This window comes from Tubulanus polymorphus, chromosome 2, assembly GCF_964204645.1.
Source record: "Tubulanus polymorphus chromosome 2, tnTubPoly1.2, whole genome shotgun sequence".
Taxonomy (NCBI): domain Eukaryota; kingdom Metazoa; phylum Nemertea; class Palaeonemertea; order Tubulaniformes; family Tubulanidae; genus Tubulanus; species Tubulanus polymorphus.
The window spans coordinates 24,051,204-24,067,758 of record NC_134026.1 but is presented as its reverse complement, the minus strand read 5'-3'; the positions used below and the strand labels follow the sequence as shown (position 1 = coordinate 24,067,758).

General features: G+C 36.6%; 1 protein-coding gene across 2 annotated transcripts; it reads right to left on the bottom strand.

The window, feature by feature from the left end:
- Window positions 1-210: 210 nt before the first annotated feature.
- LOC141898404 (sodium- and chloride-dependent glycine transporter 2-like) lies at window positions 211-16,091 on the bottom strand. 2 transcript variants are annotated; one of them, XM_074784262.1, is made up of 14 exons: window positions 15,663-16,091; window positions 10,585-11,019; window positions 10,099-10,230; window positions 9,498-9,810; window positions 8,423-8,555; window positions 7,723-7,857; window positions 7,493-7,596; window positions 4,391-4,515; window positions 4,086-4,198; window positions 3,573-3,704; window positions 3,361-3,460; window positions 3,109-3,209; window positions 2,694-2,861; window positions 211-2,508 (listed from the first exon to the last, which is right to left on the bottom strand). In XM_074784262.1, the coding sequence occupies exons 2-14, from the start codon at window positions 10,793-10,795 to the stop codon at window positions 2,317-2,319; spliced, it is 1,959 nt and encodes a 652-aa protein (XP_074640363.1). In that variant the 5' UTR covers window positions 10,796-11,019; window positions 15,663-16,091; the 3' UTR covers window positions 211-2,316. The 2 variants fall into 2 exon arrangements, with proteins under 2 accessions (XP_074640363.1, XP_074640361.1); XM_074784260.1 differs by having other exon boundaries at window positions 10,585-10,774.
- Between the last annotated feature and the right edge of the window lie 464 nt (window positions 16,092-16,555).

The window sequence follows — 16,555 nt, the reverse complement described above, 5'->3', positions numbered from 1 at the left end:
ACACATGAACTCATACAGCAATAGAAGAACCAGAATTGTCCGGGGTAATTTTGTATTCATTTTCCTATTTTTCATGCTCAATTCTTAGGACCCGATAACGATTACAAAGAAAGGGAACAATACAAATTTTGAAATAACGCATTTAATTGTTGATTACTTGCCATCGCACCCAGTAAAGATAACAAGATAAACGATGAAACTCTTTGTACGTTTTGGGTAATTTTATTGATACTGAAATGAATTAATATTTACAGTAGTTGACTATTTACAGCAACTATATACTATCAGCTATGTCGCTGCCATGTTGACACTAGGTCCTAATCATTAAAATTTTAACAGGTAAATATTTTTTGGATATATAAGTTTAAGTAATTGAAATACCATAATCTAATAATATCTGCTATATCTATAACATTAACAGCTAAATATATTTAGTAGCAAAATTTCAAATATACACAATTGGTAAAAAGACTCAACGGTCTGTATATCGATACTACAGAAGTATCATCTATGCCATAATGATTTTCACACGTCACAGTATTCTGTACCCGATCGGGAGGCTAATGTGTTTTTGGCTGTTCTTTGAGATTTGCTCATAAATCTAATGGAATATCTTTACGGTTGGTTTAGCTGTGTCGTTGTACATAACGCTAGTGCCAAGATGTGATAGGCATTAGAACTAGTTTATTACGTAGGCTTGATGAAACTAGGATCTTAGTGACGAAGTCAATAGGCCCTACATAAAACATTATTACATATACATAGTAACTTAGGATATGAGGTATATTGTTCACAATTTCTAAAAACAATCTTTTTTAATGTCTATAAAGATATATGATTCAGTTAATTTTATATCATATTTGCATTATTAATCTTTTAAGCCATTAGAATGTGCGGGACTAGAAAGACAGAGACAAAAAGGTACATGTCGTTGCACAAACATTTCCAAGTACAATTTTTCTATCTAAAGTTATTAATTGAATCATTAAATAGCTTTCAAATTTTGACATCATGCAATGTACATATTTGAATTCACTTCTTGTTTCATTTTCGTGTGTACTAGGATAGGAAATAGGGAACAATGTTGCGTTAGCTTTCCATAAAAAATGATATATATTTGAGTGATAAATATGATAATTACCAATTGAAGACCAGTGAGATTTATCAAAGCATGGTGCCATTAATCCGTTGTTATTTCACATTTCGACAAGACTCAGCGGCCAATGCCGACTGAAATTCACTCTGCATAGCTTTTTGGAGTGGATAAAATGAGTGGATATCAATATCAACATTTTCTTTACAGTTGTAATATCAGGAAAAGTAAAAAATTTTGCAACAACGTCGATTCAATTGCATCTATTTCATATTTTATACAATTATGTATTGGATTTTTCATTGATATCCTTAATTTTTGGGATAGATGTAAGGATTGTTTAAAAAGATGTTGTCTAAAAAATCCTCCCTGTAGCCTAAACTATGATTTCCAAAATGTCTTTTATTTCGATATCTATAAAACTGTTCAGTCTCTCCAAGATATCTGAACTTCATTTATTTGCGAGAATTTCTCAATCTGTATGATGAACATTTTCTTTCTTATGGATCATCGAAAGATTCGTCCATTCTGAGTTTCTATATACGTAATATTAGTATTGCTCTTATGAAACGATATGTAGAGGGTACAATATTTTTAAAATATTTTTTGTAAGCCATAACGTTAATATCATATGCTAAATCAATTTTGAACCTTATATCGAGGTAGACGAATTTCCATATTCATTGCTAATTCATTGATAGCAAAGGCTTAATGAATAACAGCGGATCACTAAGTGCAATTGCCTAGTCTAAGAATACATAAGCTCCCCATATAATGGGAAGATTTTCTCAAATTTATTCATACAAACTCTATTTGTTCCTTTAATATAGTTCAATACATGATATATTCCGATACATATATAGCTTTACCCTTTGAAACAATCTGATGAATGAAATAATGGAGCGTCTTAATCGTTGTTTTCATATCACGTGCTAGCCTGGTTATCACTCCTTAGCTGAGCCCAACTGAGCCTAACTGAGCCCAATTGTGCCTAACTGAGCCTAACTGAACCCGAGCTGATGTACCGACGAAGGACGCTTCCTATAAAGTGAGGAAGTTCTGTGCGTTGCAAAATCTATATCACATTGCTACAGAAGCGTCTTAGTTCTAGGGACAAAATATCCACCTTTTTCTAGTGGTTTACGAGTGAGATACTATAAAAGTTTTGGCAATGACTAAATGTTATACGATACAATGATATCAGCATCGGTCATTGCGTGGAACTAAACTTCAGCCGGCGAAGGGATGTTGGAATTATGCAAAAACGCCGTTTTCTCGCTAGGTAGATCTTTCATGGCTATTTTTGATGCGTCATTTACTTCATGCGGCGGTGGGGCACCGTAGTTAACTTCTTCTCGTATCGACCGTTCTGCTGGACCCCAGGTCGGATCTGGTGTAATACAGAACTTCAATTTCTGAAAGTTTTTTTTTTTCGTATAAATAATCGTGAAAATGCTCGCGTGAACTAACGTATAGTTTTGTGAATGTAAGCATTACAAACATTTAAAAACGAGTATTTCAGCTGGATTTATCAGCATTTGCTAATGAGTGTTTATACGAAATTAAGACTAATACAAATAAATCATAAATCTATACCAACCTCCCAGAATGTTCCTTTTGCGTTGCGTAATTCTAGCGCCATGAATATCGGTATAGGAACGACCGAGACGCTCGCAATCGTCCATCCAGCGACAATAGCCCAGGGTGGATAGAAATAGGTTCCATAGTAAGGTGCAACCTGCTTGATTAATGCGTACAGAAGACATACCTATAATGCAAAAATTCAACAACAAAAAGATTGAAATAATTTTAGACTATATCTTGGATAAAATAGAACACAGAAAATAAAATTGTTCAGGATTCACACAAACTTTACATGCTTTTAAATATGTCTATCACTGTCTCATGACGTTGTAGTTTTGCTAAGATATTTCTCAGACAAAACATTTTTGACCATAATTCCTGCAACATATAATATTCATTCCAAAAAATCATTCGGTTTTCGTAGTACTTACTACAAGAAGCAGCGGGGTTATCGCACACCAACAAATTTTCCAGACAAATATTGGGTAATAACCTATCATCATTCTTATCTCATCATACAACCGGTTCAAACCTGAGAGGAACGAAAAAAATTGCATAAAGGTTCATTAAAGAGCAAAAGTCTGATATAATAACTATTCAGATTGGCTAGTGAATGGGGATATGCCTATGCTACGTTAAAAATATTACGTAAATAAGTGAAACGATATGTTCATCAAATTTACCGTATATGTATGATAGAACAAGGCACTCGATAATTGCGAACAACATAATTGAAAAAGCGGCACTATACCAGTCAATTAGTTGAAACCAATATATCCCAGCCTGGAATTAGAATCAGAAGAAAAGTAACACAGACACCATCGACGTGATTATTCATAAAGATGAAGCATTAGAAACTGTTTCGTATCTTTCGTATATGTTAAATATGTATTACCCGACAAACTGTAAGAAGTCCAACGATTACTTCGAGTATAACCAACGAAAAAGTGAACAGTAATTTTCTTTTTCGCAATTGCTTGGGGAATTGGTCGACAAATCCAGTCGTAAGCGTCTCAAATGTTACAAACTAGTAGAAATGATAATAAACAGTTCAATGTGCACAAATCACTTCGAAAATCAAAAGGAAATGTATAATAAACAAATAAGATTTTTTATAGATCTTCAAAAGCTCGTCTCATGTGATGAAAGAGCGTGAGTGTGGTCAAGGGAATTCTTCAAAGGACACTAGCTAGCGTATGTTAGATTTATAATGGAAATCATTGCAAGGAAACACACCACAAAGGCATAGAGATTTTTGACGATTTTCCCAGCCTCTCGAGATGTATCGATTCTTCCATCAACGCTATTCATAAATGCACTCAACACCTTTCGTATAATCGATTATTTATCAGGTTTCCATTATCTCCGAACAAGGGCCAAAATACCAATGATGATATACATTACTTACTTGACTATCCAGCCCTATTGTCAATAACATTATGAAAAAACAAACTGCCCAAATTGCTGACCCAGGTAGTTTCGTAAGCGCTTCTGGATATGCGATGAATGCTAAACCAGGGCCTGTAAAAGGAAATATAAATGTTATTAGTAAAATCATATCAATCTTGAAAATGAATTGAAAAAAGACATTTTCCAACAATTTAAACCAAATATTTCCAAGTTATTACATGTTACTCTTCTCTTATTTCAGTTGGACAATAAAATTGAAGGATCTTTGTCATGTAATTCCGAGAGAAATTCGAATCTACCAACCGGAAGTAATGGCGTCTTCGACGGGAACTTTCGCTTCGTGTGCCATGTAGCCGATGATACTGAATACGACAAAACCAGCGAAAAAACTAGTCCCACAGTTCACCAATGGTACGATGAAAGCATCACTGAAAAGCAGTGGATTTGTTAGAATTCTAATATTGTATTTAGAAATTTATTTGGAATATCAAATAGATTGAAAATACATCTAATTACACACTACATGAAACGCGTGTAAAAACGCGCCAATGTCTATCGATAACTCATTCGTTACTACGAAAAATAATGTTTACTGGGAATATTAGCCCTAGGATGCTGCTGACACGGAATAGACCATTAGGTGATTAAATACATCACAGGCTGTCAAATTTATTTGATAGTTCACCTCGATTATCATTCAGCGAAAAGTGAAGCCACGCGTGATTAAGCAATTCTGGATAATCGGTAAAGAATTTGAATAAGACTGGTGGCGACCCGCTAAGAAGATCACCTGCTTCGGAAACGCCCGGAGATAAATGAGAAAAGTAACTGTCAAGAAGATATTAGCCATATGTATATTGTGTGATGTATGTGTGCGTTTATGTTCTCGTTACCACAACCCGGTCGTGTTGGACGTTATTTATGGAATGTTGGAGGGAATTACTGCGATTCTCAACTGGGCATTTTATTGCAGATCGTTCAACTAGCTCGACCATCGGCTTACCCGGTATATGGAATGCCGATCTGATCTCGACCTGTCTTCAGATCATCAGTTGAGTATTGTGGATGGCAAGGTTACACTGTGATTTTGATGTCAAAGATGATTTCAAAGTTGGCAGACACAAAAACTAAACTGAATCAGTCGTTTGTTAGACACTAATTAAAACCGAAATTGCTTCGATTTAAACAAAGAATTCTGTACATTTGACCGACCATCCAACTATATCTGCATCTGCCCTTCGATTTCCTACTTCAAAACAAAACCACCTTGTCAGCAAGGTGTGGTGGGTTTTTTATATGGACATAGGTGCAGTAGCGGTGCAAAGTAACTGCCAAGTATCCTTTTTGGCTTAGTTGTAGGTCTTTGAAATCGTGGCCCGCTATCGTCGATACAGTAATGCTAAGAAAATAATACTCCATCACTCGTGTCTGAGGCAATATTGCGGAAGTTGGTAAGGAACATTAAATGCAAACAGTCCGTCTTTTGTTTACTGTCCCAAATTATTGACGCATTGGAAACTGATAGATACATGTTATCTATAAGAGCATCAGAACCACCATTGTTATATTGGAAATCACTTAACGACATCGAATCCGAAATTACAGTCGAAGAAGCCTTGTCAAATAGGCATTTCTAAGGATATTTATTATACCCAATCTTTCATTTTCAGCGCAATAAACTTCTTGTCATTATTGATTCCAATATTTACACTTTATAACATCGATAACACCATGCATGATGATTTCTTTATGGTAGGTGGTGTAACGGCAAACTCGTTCGGCTCGTCTTTCAACGTGACACAAACGTAATTGCTGTAAACGTCTTTTTAACTCAGAATGACTAGTGTTCTGTAGATGGAAAACAGGGGGTTGTTCATCAATCGCTGTCAATCATTGGAATTCCCTTTTATCTTTTTCGGCGAATTCACAATACAACTTTTCAACTGGAAAGTTGCGAAATGTTTGAGGCGGTATAACGATATCTTTTATAGAAAATTTCATTTTTATTGATTATATAAAAAATCATTCCATAAAATTGATTGCAAGGTAAAGCCATTTTTGGCTCTTCGACGGCGGAGAAAAGGTTCTAAATTTTTCGTCATAAGTCTCGCTATCATTTCGTTGCCGTGTGATTGGTTATGATTTTCTCATATGTATTGTATTCACAGCGCATCGGATATTAGAATTTTGTTGATTCATATCTAGAAAATTATCGATTTTAGATAATATTACTATTTTACATGAACGCAAAAAAGCGGAAGCTGATATGCGGCCGCATAATATTTCCCAGTTAGCAAAATCGTGTCTGAGTACTTGGACCTAACTGCACGCGCCAGTCCCGCGCTTCCCGTTTTCTCACTCGGCCATCGAAAACATAATAATAAAAAAAGAAACAATACGTGTATATATGTATGGAGCTCCTCTTAATGTCATCGGAAGAATGCGTATCCCAAACATACGCCTAGAAAAAAGTACTTTGTATTGTGAAAGATACTCTATATAGCATCGGAAAAACAGAAAATATTGTACCCATCCGATGGGTAAAAATCGGCGGACTGCCACCTGTGATTCTTTTTTTGTCTGCACAGCCTCCCGTTATATTGATGTCTAGATTAGCTGGAGCATACAATTCACACATATATGTATACAACTGATGGACATTAATTAGAATATCGAAATGAAACTGAAACCTCTCGCTACCAATGATAATTCGTCATGGAAAGATACGGTTTCGTCGACCTGTCAGAATTAATGCCTTGCTTTATAAGCCGAAGCGAGAAAAGAAAATCATTAAGCGCAGGAAATACACTACAATAGTGTCGAATACGTTAAGACGTGGAAGGCAATAAAAGTCAACCTCATGCAGTCGTATCTTTTTATCGACAATATCCACCTTCAATGGACGCCATGCAAATCAGAAACATGATGCTGATAGCTATTTCATTTTTTATCAAATACGATACAACTGGCATATTTAACTAGTGACGCGATAAACCACTGGAATTAAAGACAACTTGAACTATACCGTAACACGACCAGTACCGAGTGAGACACACGTATTAAACCCGAAACATTTATCTGAAAATCAAATGAGTTTTTGCAGTGGCCAGGTTGAATCGATGTAAAGGATGTCTCTTGAAATGCTTCAGTCGTTATCAGTTTATGCATGAATACATACAGCTCAAATCAGCCTTTCTTACCGCAACTCAGACTCATAAATGACATTCACCAATAATGTATGGTTGAACAGTTTAAATTAGATTTTCAGCTTCCAGAGGATAAGTACATAAAAATGAAAATGATTAACACCAACTATGAGATATTTCAAATCGTCGGACCTTCTATTCTGTATCATCCATCGGCGGGGATTCGTCGTGAGACTGCCTTGGGGAATGTCAAACTTACCGATAACAGTTATGATGGAATTTGTTGTAACTGGCCATTGTTATTAATCCGCCCCATGCGGGACCCAGTGAGAAGAATATCTGCATACATGCTTCAGCCCAAATCTATAAAAAGATAACACGTTATTTGGTCGTGGGCCCCAATCTGCATTTAAACCATATAATAAATCGTAGCCAAAAGATTGAATTTGATTGTCTTCACTTCAAATCTCTAGAATGATAACAACGTACCTTGAATGAGAGTAGTTTACTCCAGTCCGGGGAAATGTAGTATTTGACTCCATTTAGTGAACCGGGCAGAGTAGCGCCTCTGATGAGTAGGGCGAATAGAAAAAAATACGGCACTGTAGCGGTGACGTACACAACCTTGGAAAAAGTAAAAAGACTCTTCAATAATTGTGCTAGCGCTACATTTTCCATTTTCTAAGCCGAGCTTTATTACTCTGGACATGGAAAGATGAATCTGTTTGCTGCTCGAAAGAATGTCAATACCGAGTACTGATTTCGTTACTTTTACACGTATCATTGCAGCGAGGAAACATCAGCGCGCTGAGTAGATCTGTGATCTTTATTAGATTTCACACATTCGCACTTTGTCTCTTGTAGTTATGAATGTAATAAATCATGAAACGAAAATTACAGATTACATCGTCTGTGACCTTAAGAATATATGGATGAAAACCTCCAGGCGCCGAGATCTGTGTTTGTCATGTGAATATAAACGACATATGTGAACAAAACGGTGCATTCTGTGAATAATACAGTTAGTTGATATCGGAGATCGGAAAGAGCCGTATTTCGCGACGAGATTGCTCTGTAAATGTGAATCAACCCTTTGCAACCCAAATACCGATTATTAATACGCCCGCCAGGTTCCCGGCGAAGGCTCGTGGGATTTAGCCGGGCTAATCTAAGTTTGAATTGAAGTTACCTTTCCCGATGATTTGACGCCTCTTATCAAGCAGAAAAATACAATCGTCCAACTGGCGAGATGACATAAAACTAATTGCCAGTGTAATCCACCAAAGGTTCCAATTCCATCACTCATGTCTAAAACTTTAAATCTATAAATAATAGAATACTTCATTTTACTTGATTGACAACGCATTCACACTAAAATGCGACCTGTGCTTTAAAGTTATTGGCTTTGGATATTTCAATTCCATGTTGACAGCGTGGCTAAGAAGAAATTGAAAAACGTATCTGCGCACGATATTCGAAATTGAAAATTATGAAGACATTACGTGTTTCTCCGAGTAAGAGAGGCTGTGTTAATCATGATATAATTACAACCTATGTTCGTTTTTATTTTCACTTGGAATTCCCTTAGCGAAACGAGAAACTAATTCATTAGCGCTGCGAAATAATTTCCCGACGAAGAGAAGTCATAATCATCGAGGTCGATATCCTAAATCCTTCCCTCAGCGGATCACTCGCATTGAAACCTATTCAAGACCATCCGCTTTCGAATCAAATCATCGAATTCTTTAGGGCTTGGCATCTTATAAATTGATTTAAACTGAAGGCAAAAATTCAATAATATGCGAAGGATAAAAGCCGTAGAGCTGTCAGAAGCTCGTTTCCTGACGAGACAGACGGCTCACCGTAAATTCCGACGCGAAACCCCAATAGAATCGACATCCGTTAGATATAGTTGACCCTGAACTAATGACGGCACACGCGGCCTTTGTAAATATCGCGTTTACATGTTCGAGTGTATAGGACCAAATCGCCTTTGGTTGGATTTCCATCATCCAGTTCCGCGGAAACATTCTTTGTATTCACGGGAAAGACTTTAAGTCGGCTTATCTCAGTTTCTTGGATTGCACCACGATAATCTAAAGCAAAGACTATCGAGAGACTGATGCGTTCAGCATGTAATATACATTGAAATTCTATGAACTAAAGCCACTGCGACTCAGAAATGTGCTAGCCAATAGACCGGTTTGTTAATTAAACGCCCCAAATCACAAACTCTGCATTCCGGATAGAATTAGTATACTTACTGCCAGAATTCCTCGGCCGGAGACATGATTCGTCCTGTTATATTTGTGGTGATATTTGCCGTAGCGTTCAGAGGAGTTGTTATACTGTAAGTTGCATTTTCCGTGCAATCACTTATACTACTATTGCATAAGACTAGTATGCTGGCCGCCGAGCCACGTTCCCGACAGTTTGGTGTATTCCAGTCGTTTTTACATGATCCCCACGGTAATTCCCAGGAAAAAGAGTTTCCCAAGTAGAATAAAATCCACGCAATAATGACGTTATAATCGAGAGTATATATCCCTGAGACGATAATCATTCCCCATCCAATACCTGTAAAATTGAAACAGTTGTACAGAATAACCATTGAAAATTACAGAATTAGAATTACAACTTCTCTCAGTTAGTCTATATTGAATCAAATGCTTGGATCGGATTTTCCAATGTTAAGATTCTATTTCATGCTAAGCTAGAAGAACATTGGGGTCCTTCCGAAGTAAATGAAACATCGGATCTTTTACCCCTAAGCCTCGTGTTCCCTATAAAAAACGATATATTGAATAACATCACGGTGTCGCTTTTGGCTATTGACTCCGATGCCACTTATGATATGGTACTTACCTCGAAATAACGGGCAGTATTTCCAAACAGACAGTGGCCCCAGGCTGGAGAACTGACCTATCGATAATTCCATAAAGAACAAGGGAATACCGCCCAACACCATAAATGTGAAATAAGGTATGAGAAACGCCCCTGAAATTGGAAGTACATTGGAATATTCAGAAAAGCTTTTCATAACATCTACCTATGTACTGGTAAACAACCTGCATTTGAGATAAACTGATTTTTCATATCGCGTAGTTTAAAAGTTTCAAATTTCAATTCCGCCCAAAGTCGGAGGCTACGTATCATGCTCATTATAATATTGTATTTATTTATTACTCATCACAGTTGTAGATATACAGCTCGATGTGGCTCATTGGGTTCTGCAACTACCACCATGATGTACCGTTGCGGAACGTACAGGTGTCATGATTATAACTAACTCGTGGTAATATAAAGGTCCCATGTGGATATTGCCAGCCCCGTTAATTAAGTTTTACATACCTCCTCCATTTCGCATACATAGATAAGGGAAACGCCATATATTCCCTAAACCAACTGCATATCCTACACATGATAATATGAAATCGAGCTGTTTTCCCCAATGTCCCCTCGCATTTTCGCTGTCTTCAGACGAGGTATCGGAAGGTCCATCGATTGGAATCTTTTCTTCATGATTTGCGTTCGTCGTGGGCTGCAATTCAATTACAGACATACATTTTGCTATGAATCATTTTGCATCATAAATGTCAAAAGTAACAACGGACGATTTGTAGTTTTTAGTGTTGATATGAATATTGTAGGCTTAACTTTGGGTATCAAGCTTTAAACAAAATGCTTCGCAGCGGCCGAATAGGTTCGATGCGAATATTTGTGTTGTCATTCTTTATTTGTTTCACAATTCATCCATCCGTCAAATGACATCAGAAATTGCTCATCCTAGAAAATTTAGCGATCACTACCGATCATGATCATCTGCATCAATTTCACGCGAGAAAGTTTATGATATCACACGCAGAATCATCGTGTCAGTGCACATGATCCGTTTCGTAAGGAAATTATGTTTTCCGGACGAGATTCGTTATCAAGCGAATAATATTCTGGTTTTCTGGATTTCGGCGAGAAATAACATTAGCCCAAATCAGAGGCTGCAATACCTGATAAGAGTCCATTTTAATTTTGTGAATCCGATTAGCGATATACGCAGTTGTTGATTACGGAACACACTTTTTATAGTAATTGAACGTGGGAAGGATTATCACGTCACATGGAATAAAAGTTGATTTTTATTCTAACATCTAATAGCGGATTAACCTCTAATACGGCACAGACGCCGCGATGACTTTTTCACATATACATGTGGAAAATCAAGGTAACTTTTGAATGAAGATAGCGTGTAAACAGACATGAAAGTAACGCCAGATGCAACAGGTGTATACATCTTTCCTGCCTTGCGTACAACTCACTTAGAAGAGACCTTTTACCAAGATACTACACTCGTAATCCGACTATCTTCAAATTTGTAGAGCTTCTGTGTTCCATATCTGTGCTCGCAGTCAATCTACAGATACTATTGGAAAATATTAGTTAGGGATGTTCAGACGTAGAAGATGCTCTCCTAAGTGATACTAATTAAAATGATTACTTGTCCATCAATTAAGATAGTGTATTGTGAAAAAGTAACGCCATCTGTGTTAATGGTTTTGTTCACTTTATTTTTAATTGTCATACAAGTGTAAACACTTTGACGAAATACAAATTTTCGTTATCCATATCTGGGGCCATGGGCTTAATCGACATTGGTATCAGATTTAACGGCGGAATGGCAGGGAGCAAGTGTAACTGGTATTCTTTCGGTTGTTATACATCGATCAGCTTACGACTAATCACCCGCGACATATTTTCATAAATCGTGCTTCGCTGGAAGAACGGTATCGAAACGTCCATTAACATACTAGCATGCAGCGAACTGCATATTTGCCCGGAAGATATCGTCACCTGGTCAAGTGCCTTCAGATTGCGTGTAGAACCGGACGCCAGTACAGTCGTGAATGTTGATGACTTGGCTATCCAGGATTGCTATTTACTTAGAAAATCAATATATCGTCCAATTCTGTCAATTCAAAATTATTCTCGCGGTTTTGATATTGAGAATTGCAAAGGCAAATCATTTTCAGATCGGCACTCAAAACAATCCCTTAATTGCAGTTGCAAACACTGCAACTTGCAAATAACCGCGCGGCGGAAAAGTTCGTTATAGCAGTTCTTTTGTCGGCAGCCACAATTTTCAGATTGTTTGAAAATTTTTGTCAAATTCTTCGAAAAATGAAAAAAGCAAAGATACCTAATAACTTTCACAGTCGTATGCACAGATGACAGCACAACACTTACACACTTTCAACTCAACGCTAATAAACCGAGATTCAATGATTTCGTGGTTCAAATACGGAATTGGTATTTATGGAAAAATGAGCTAACGCGAGTCTGTAGTAGTTGTGCTACTATTCACGATAATCAATCTACGAACGACGACTTGATTAGCCATGAATGACTGTAATAACAAACAGAAAGTGTCAAAGACCAATAGCATAACAAATAATTCCCAAGTCCAGTCTACTTGACTTGCAATGACTTCTCATTAACATCAGAATCCCAAAATCGCATTTGCAACAGTACTTTGAATATCAAATATTATGTACAGATTTTTATGTTATATTTGACCATGTTTAGGGATGAATTGATATGATTTTCATGAGTTATAAAAAGAATAATTCGTTTTAAAAAACAAAATCTAGTATTCATCTAAGGAGCGCAGTCATCTAATGTCGTGGAATTGTTTGCATTGTCGACCTTATTGCCTTAATGGGATTTGATACTGATATTATATCCGTATGTTGACGATAATCTAGAGAATTCCACAATGGTATCGAAAAAATATTAAGTCCGAAAAATATTTACTTGTTTTAGTAATTCATTCGACGTTTCGACTATATTCTATTAGTCATCTTCAGGAATGAAGCTTGAGAAAACATTTTCGGACCTGATATTTGTTCGTTATGTTATTGTGGGATTCTCTTTAGATTGACACTGATACTGATAGTATTTTACTCACACGGTGTACTGACATATATATTCATAAGGAGACAGAGACGGGTAATTGTGATGGAGGAATAGAAAATAACTTTATGGAACTCTAAAATCTTACAATATAAAACATTTGAGCATGAAGTCAATAAAGTACAAACAATGTGGATAAGATAAAAGAACAAAATAGTAAAGTATGTAAACATGTAAACATGTAAAGTATAAAAAGAGTTATAAGGTCATACAATCACAAGGCCGACAGAAAAGAAAACTCACAACATTACTTACGTCACAACCCACCGTAAAAAATCAGAACCCCCGGCCCCGACTAAAAAAATATCATCTGGGAATGATTCATCGGTATGCCCGAACAGTTACACTACAACACCACGCGCTCCCACCCCGTGGTTGTGGGTGAATTCCCGACCAAAATGGATATTGGTATTCGACATTTTCAGATGTTGGCAACAAGTTTTGCGCTACTCAATCATTATCGTACAGCTGATGCGATTTAGCTTTGATGAATAAAGATCATTATCATCATAATCACTACTATTGGTGCCATATAAGTTAAGAATCGACGAAACGAATAATGATAATGAAAATGGACAAATTAGTTGAATTTCATTTGCAGTTTTCCGTTAGCGATGCGCATATTTAAAAGGTCGGATTATCCCACGTTGATGCGTATAAAATCATCCCACACCTATGGAAGATTGCCAGGTTGCATATATTTGGATGAAAATTAGATACCATCTGGCTTGATATGGATAATCATTTCTGATTATCTTTTACATAGACAATTAACACAGAAATTACGGATCCAGTTTTACATGTATGTTCATTGAATTTGAATACCCATAAATGCACATTAATTTCATTAAAATTGTATAATCTTTACGAATGAAATTTATTTGCTACTATTTTCGCGTATCGAGCATGAAAGTCTATTAGGGAATATTGTATAAGACTTGAGATTTGTTTTCGAGGCATTGAAATCCTTTCAAACATCTTTTTCGAGCGTAATTCCACGTTGTCAGTTTCTCTAAAGAGAGTTGAACTTATTTCAAATTTTGGTTCTGGGTTTGGGTATTATCTTTACCCGTTCATGACAAATCACAAAGGGATAGCTTCTGTCTCGAGATGCACCGGTAATGTTATATCTCCAGGGGAAATATATATCACGTTTTCAATTTCGTAGGAATTCTTATTGCTCTGGTTGTCACTGATATGAACCCTATTTCCCCCCTTGCAGCCGATGTTTAAGGATAGCCTTTACGATTAGAATAGTGATGGAATTTAAATAGGTCCAATCAATCAATCGAGGGGAAATTAGAAATTTTAGTTTCCCTATTTTACACTCATCAAATATAACGATCGCATTTTCAACATTCTTTTTAATAACATTCTCTCCTAACAGACTTCTATTCTAGTTAGAACTAGTTGGTTATGAACTGGTAGTGATCGGCCGCCGAAGATAACAGGAGATAAGAAAGAGGTCTTGGTAAACATGAGCGATTACTCTATCGATCGATTATCAAGAAAAATAATCACGATATCATCATTGAACTGGTTGAACTAATTATACATGGTAGGTGAGAGACTACAAAACAATGAGATTTTATACCATTTTTTATTTTCTACTCAGACGCGTAGTGCTAATGAATTAAAGTGGACACAATGAGAAATATTTACTGACGAAATGGAAGTTCAGTAAATCTCATTTCCAAAGTCAAATTAACGTCGCTATGGAAATTATTAGAATTAAAAACACGGATGGTATGTACGCGGTTATATTCCCTAATCAGAGCAATCTTTAATTTATGATGCCCTGCTCTATTGAGGAACCTTATCGCTTAAATGCAGGTCCGTTTCACGCATGATCAAATTACCAATATAAAAAGGCATTTACAATGTTCGCCAAAAATTGAAGGCATATTTAGTATTGGAAATGTATCCAACCGGCCGTCATTGATCTTAGGCGCCCATAACTTGCACAAAATCTGTTCAACACAGATAAACTGGCTTACAATGGTTGACAGAAATATCCTGTCAGCGTTCAACCGGTCTGAAATCAATGATGTTTTATTCCGCAATCTGCCCCATAACCGATTCACGTTAGGTCTGCGCAGTCTGTCCTGTCACGTTGGAAGATAAAACACCTAATACATCGGATCCCCGTGGAATGCATACAAAAAAACTAACCCCAACAACGCAACTATTATTGGCAAAGAAAATATGTAGAATATAGAATTTATATAGAAAAGAATTTATTCGAAATCGAATACAAAATAGAACCGAGAAATAGTCCACAAATAAGTATTTTTTGCGGAACATTTCATTCGATGATGTTCTCATTCACTAAAAACCACTTAGTTTTTATCGAGTAACAGTTTGGAAAAAGTTTTGGAAACTATCAGAATATAAAAACAACGGGTATTTAATGATACTGATCATAATAGTAATGATGATAACATGTGATAATAATTCAAACTTACCGGTTCGAATTTATTTCTACCGCCACAACAGTTCATCCCATCCATAGCAGGCATCTTTGAAAATTGACGAGTTTATTCCATGGGATGAATAAATATATATTATGCGCTGTCTAATACAACACGTGTCGAGCTTCCGAATTTTTATTTCGGTTTACGTATAATAGGTCGCTTATGGTAATATGTGCCAGAGATTATGTAGCAACGGTGATAATATTATTACCCAATGCCGTGTGATTTCAGTTGCGAGTGTAGACAACGTGCGAACTTCGGCCGCGATTTGTCGTCGACGGTGCCCGAACTCGAAAATCGACCGGAGTCGCCGCTACGGCCAAAGGTGTGATTAGATACTCGCTGTCGTGCAAGGTAGTGATCTTGCGTTGATCTCAATAGAATTTTGCGTCGCTTGCAGCAGCACATACAACATGTCATTAACTTCAACTAGTCCGCGTGCGTCTGAAACGTTATTTTCAGTTAAAACCCCGAACGCTTTATGTTACATGTATTCATTGTACCGAGTTATTAGACTCGCGCCTAGCGAAGAGTACTTGCTCCTCTCTATCACTGAAATTAATATCACGTCGCAATATAAAATCTGATCACTCTCGTTAGCCGAAAATCGATGTAATTATGGCCATGCGCGGACGAGCCGTCATTGTATTCAAATCCTCAGGGACGGATTTTTTATACGATTCTTTACGCCTGTAACCTGTAGGAGCTAATTAGAAATAAGAACGCAACATAAATTAAGTGAATGGTTTTTAATCTTCTTTTCGCTCAATTTTAATTTTGTATTACATCTTCATTACTTAACCTGATTCATATATCATCTATCTCTTATTTAGCTAATATATTTTGACAGCATCGTTGCAACGACAGGCGAAACGGCTACATTC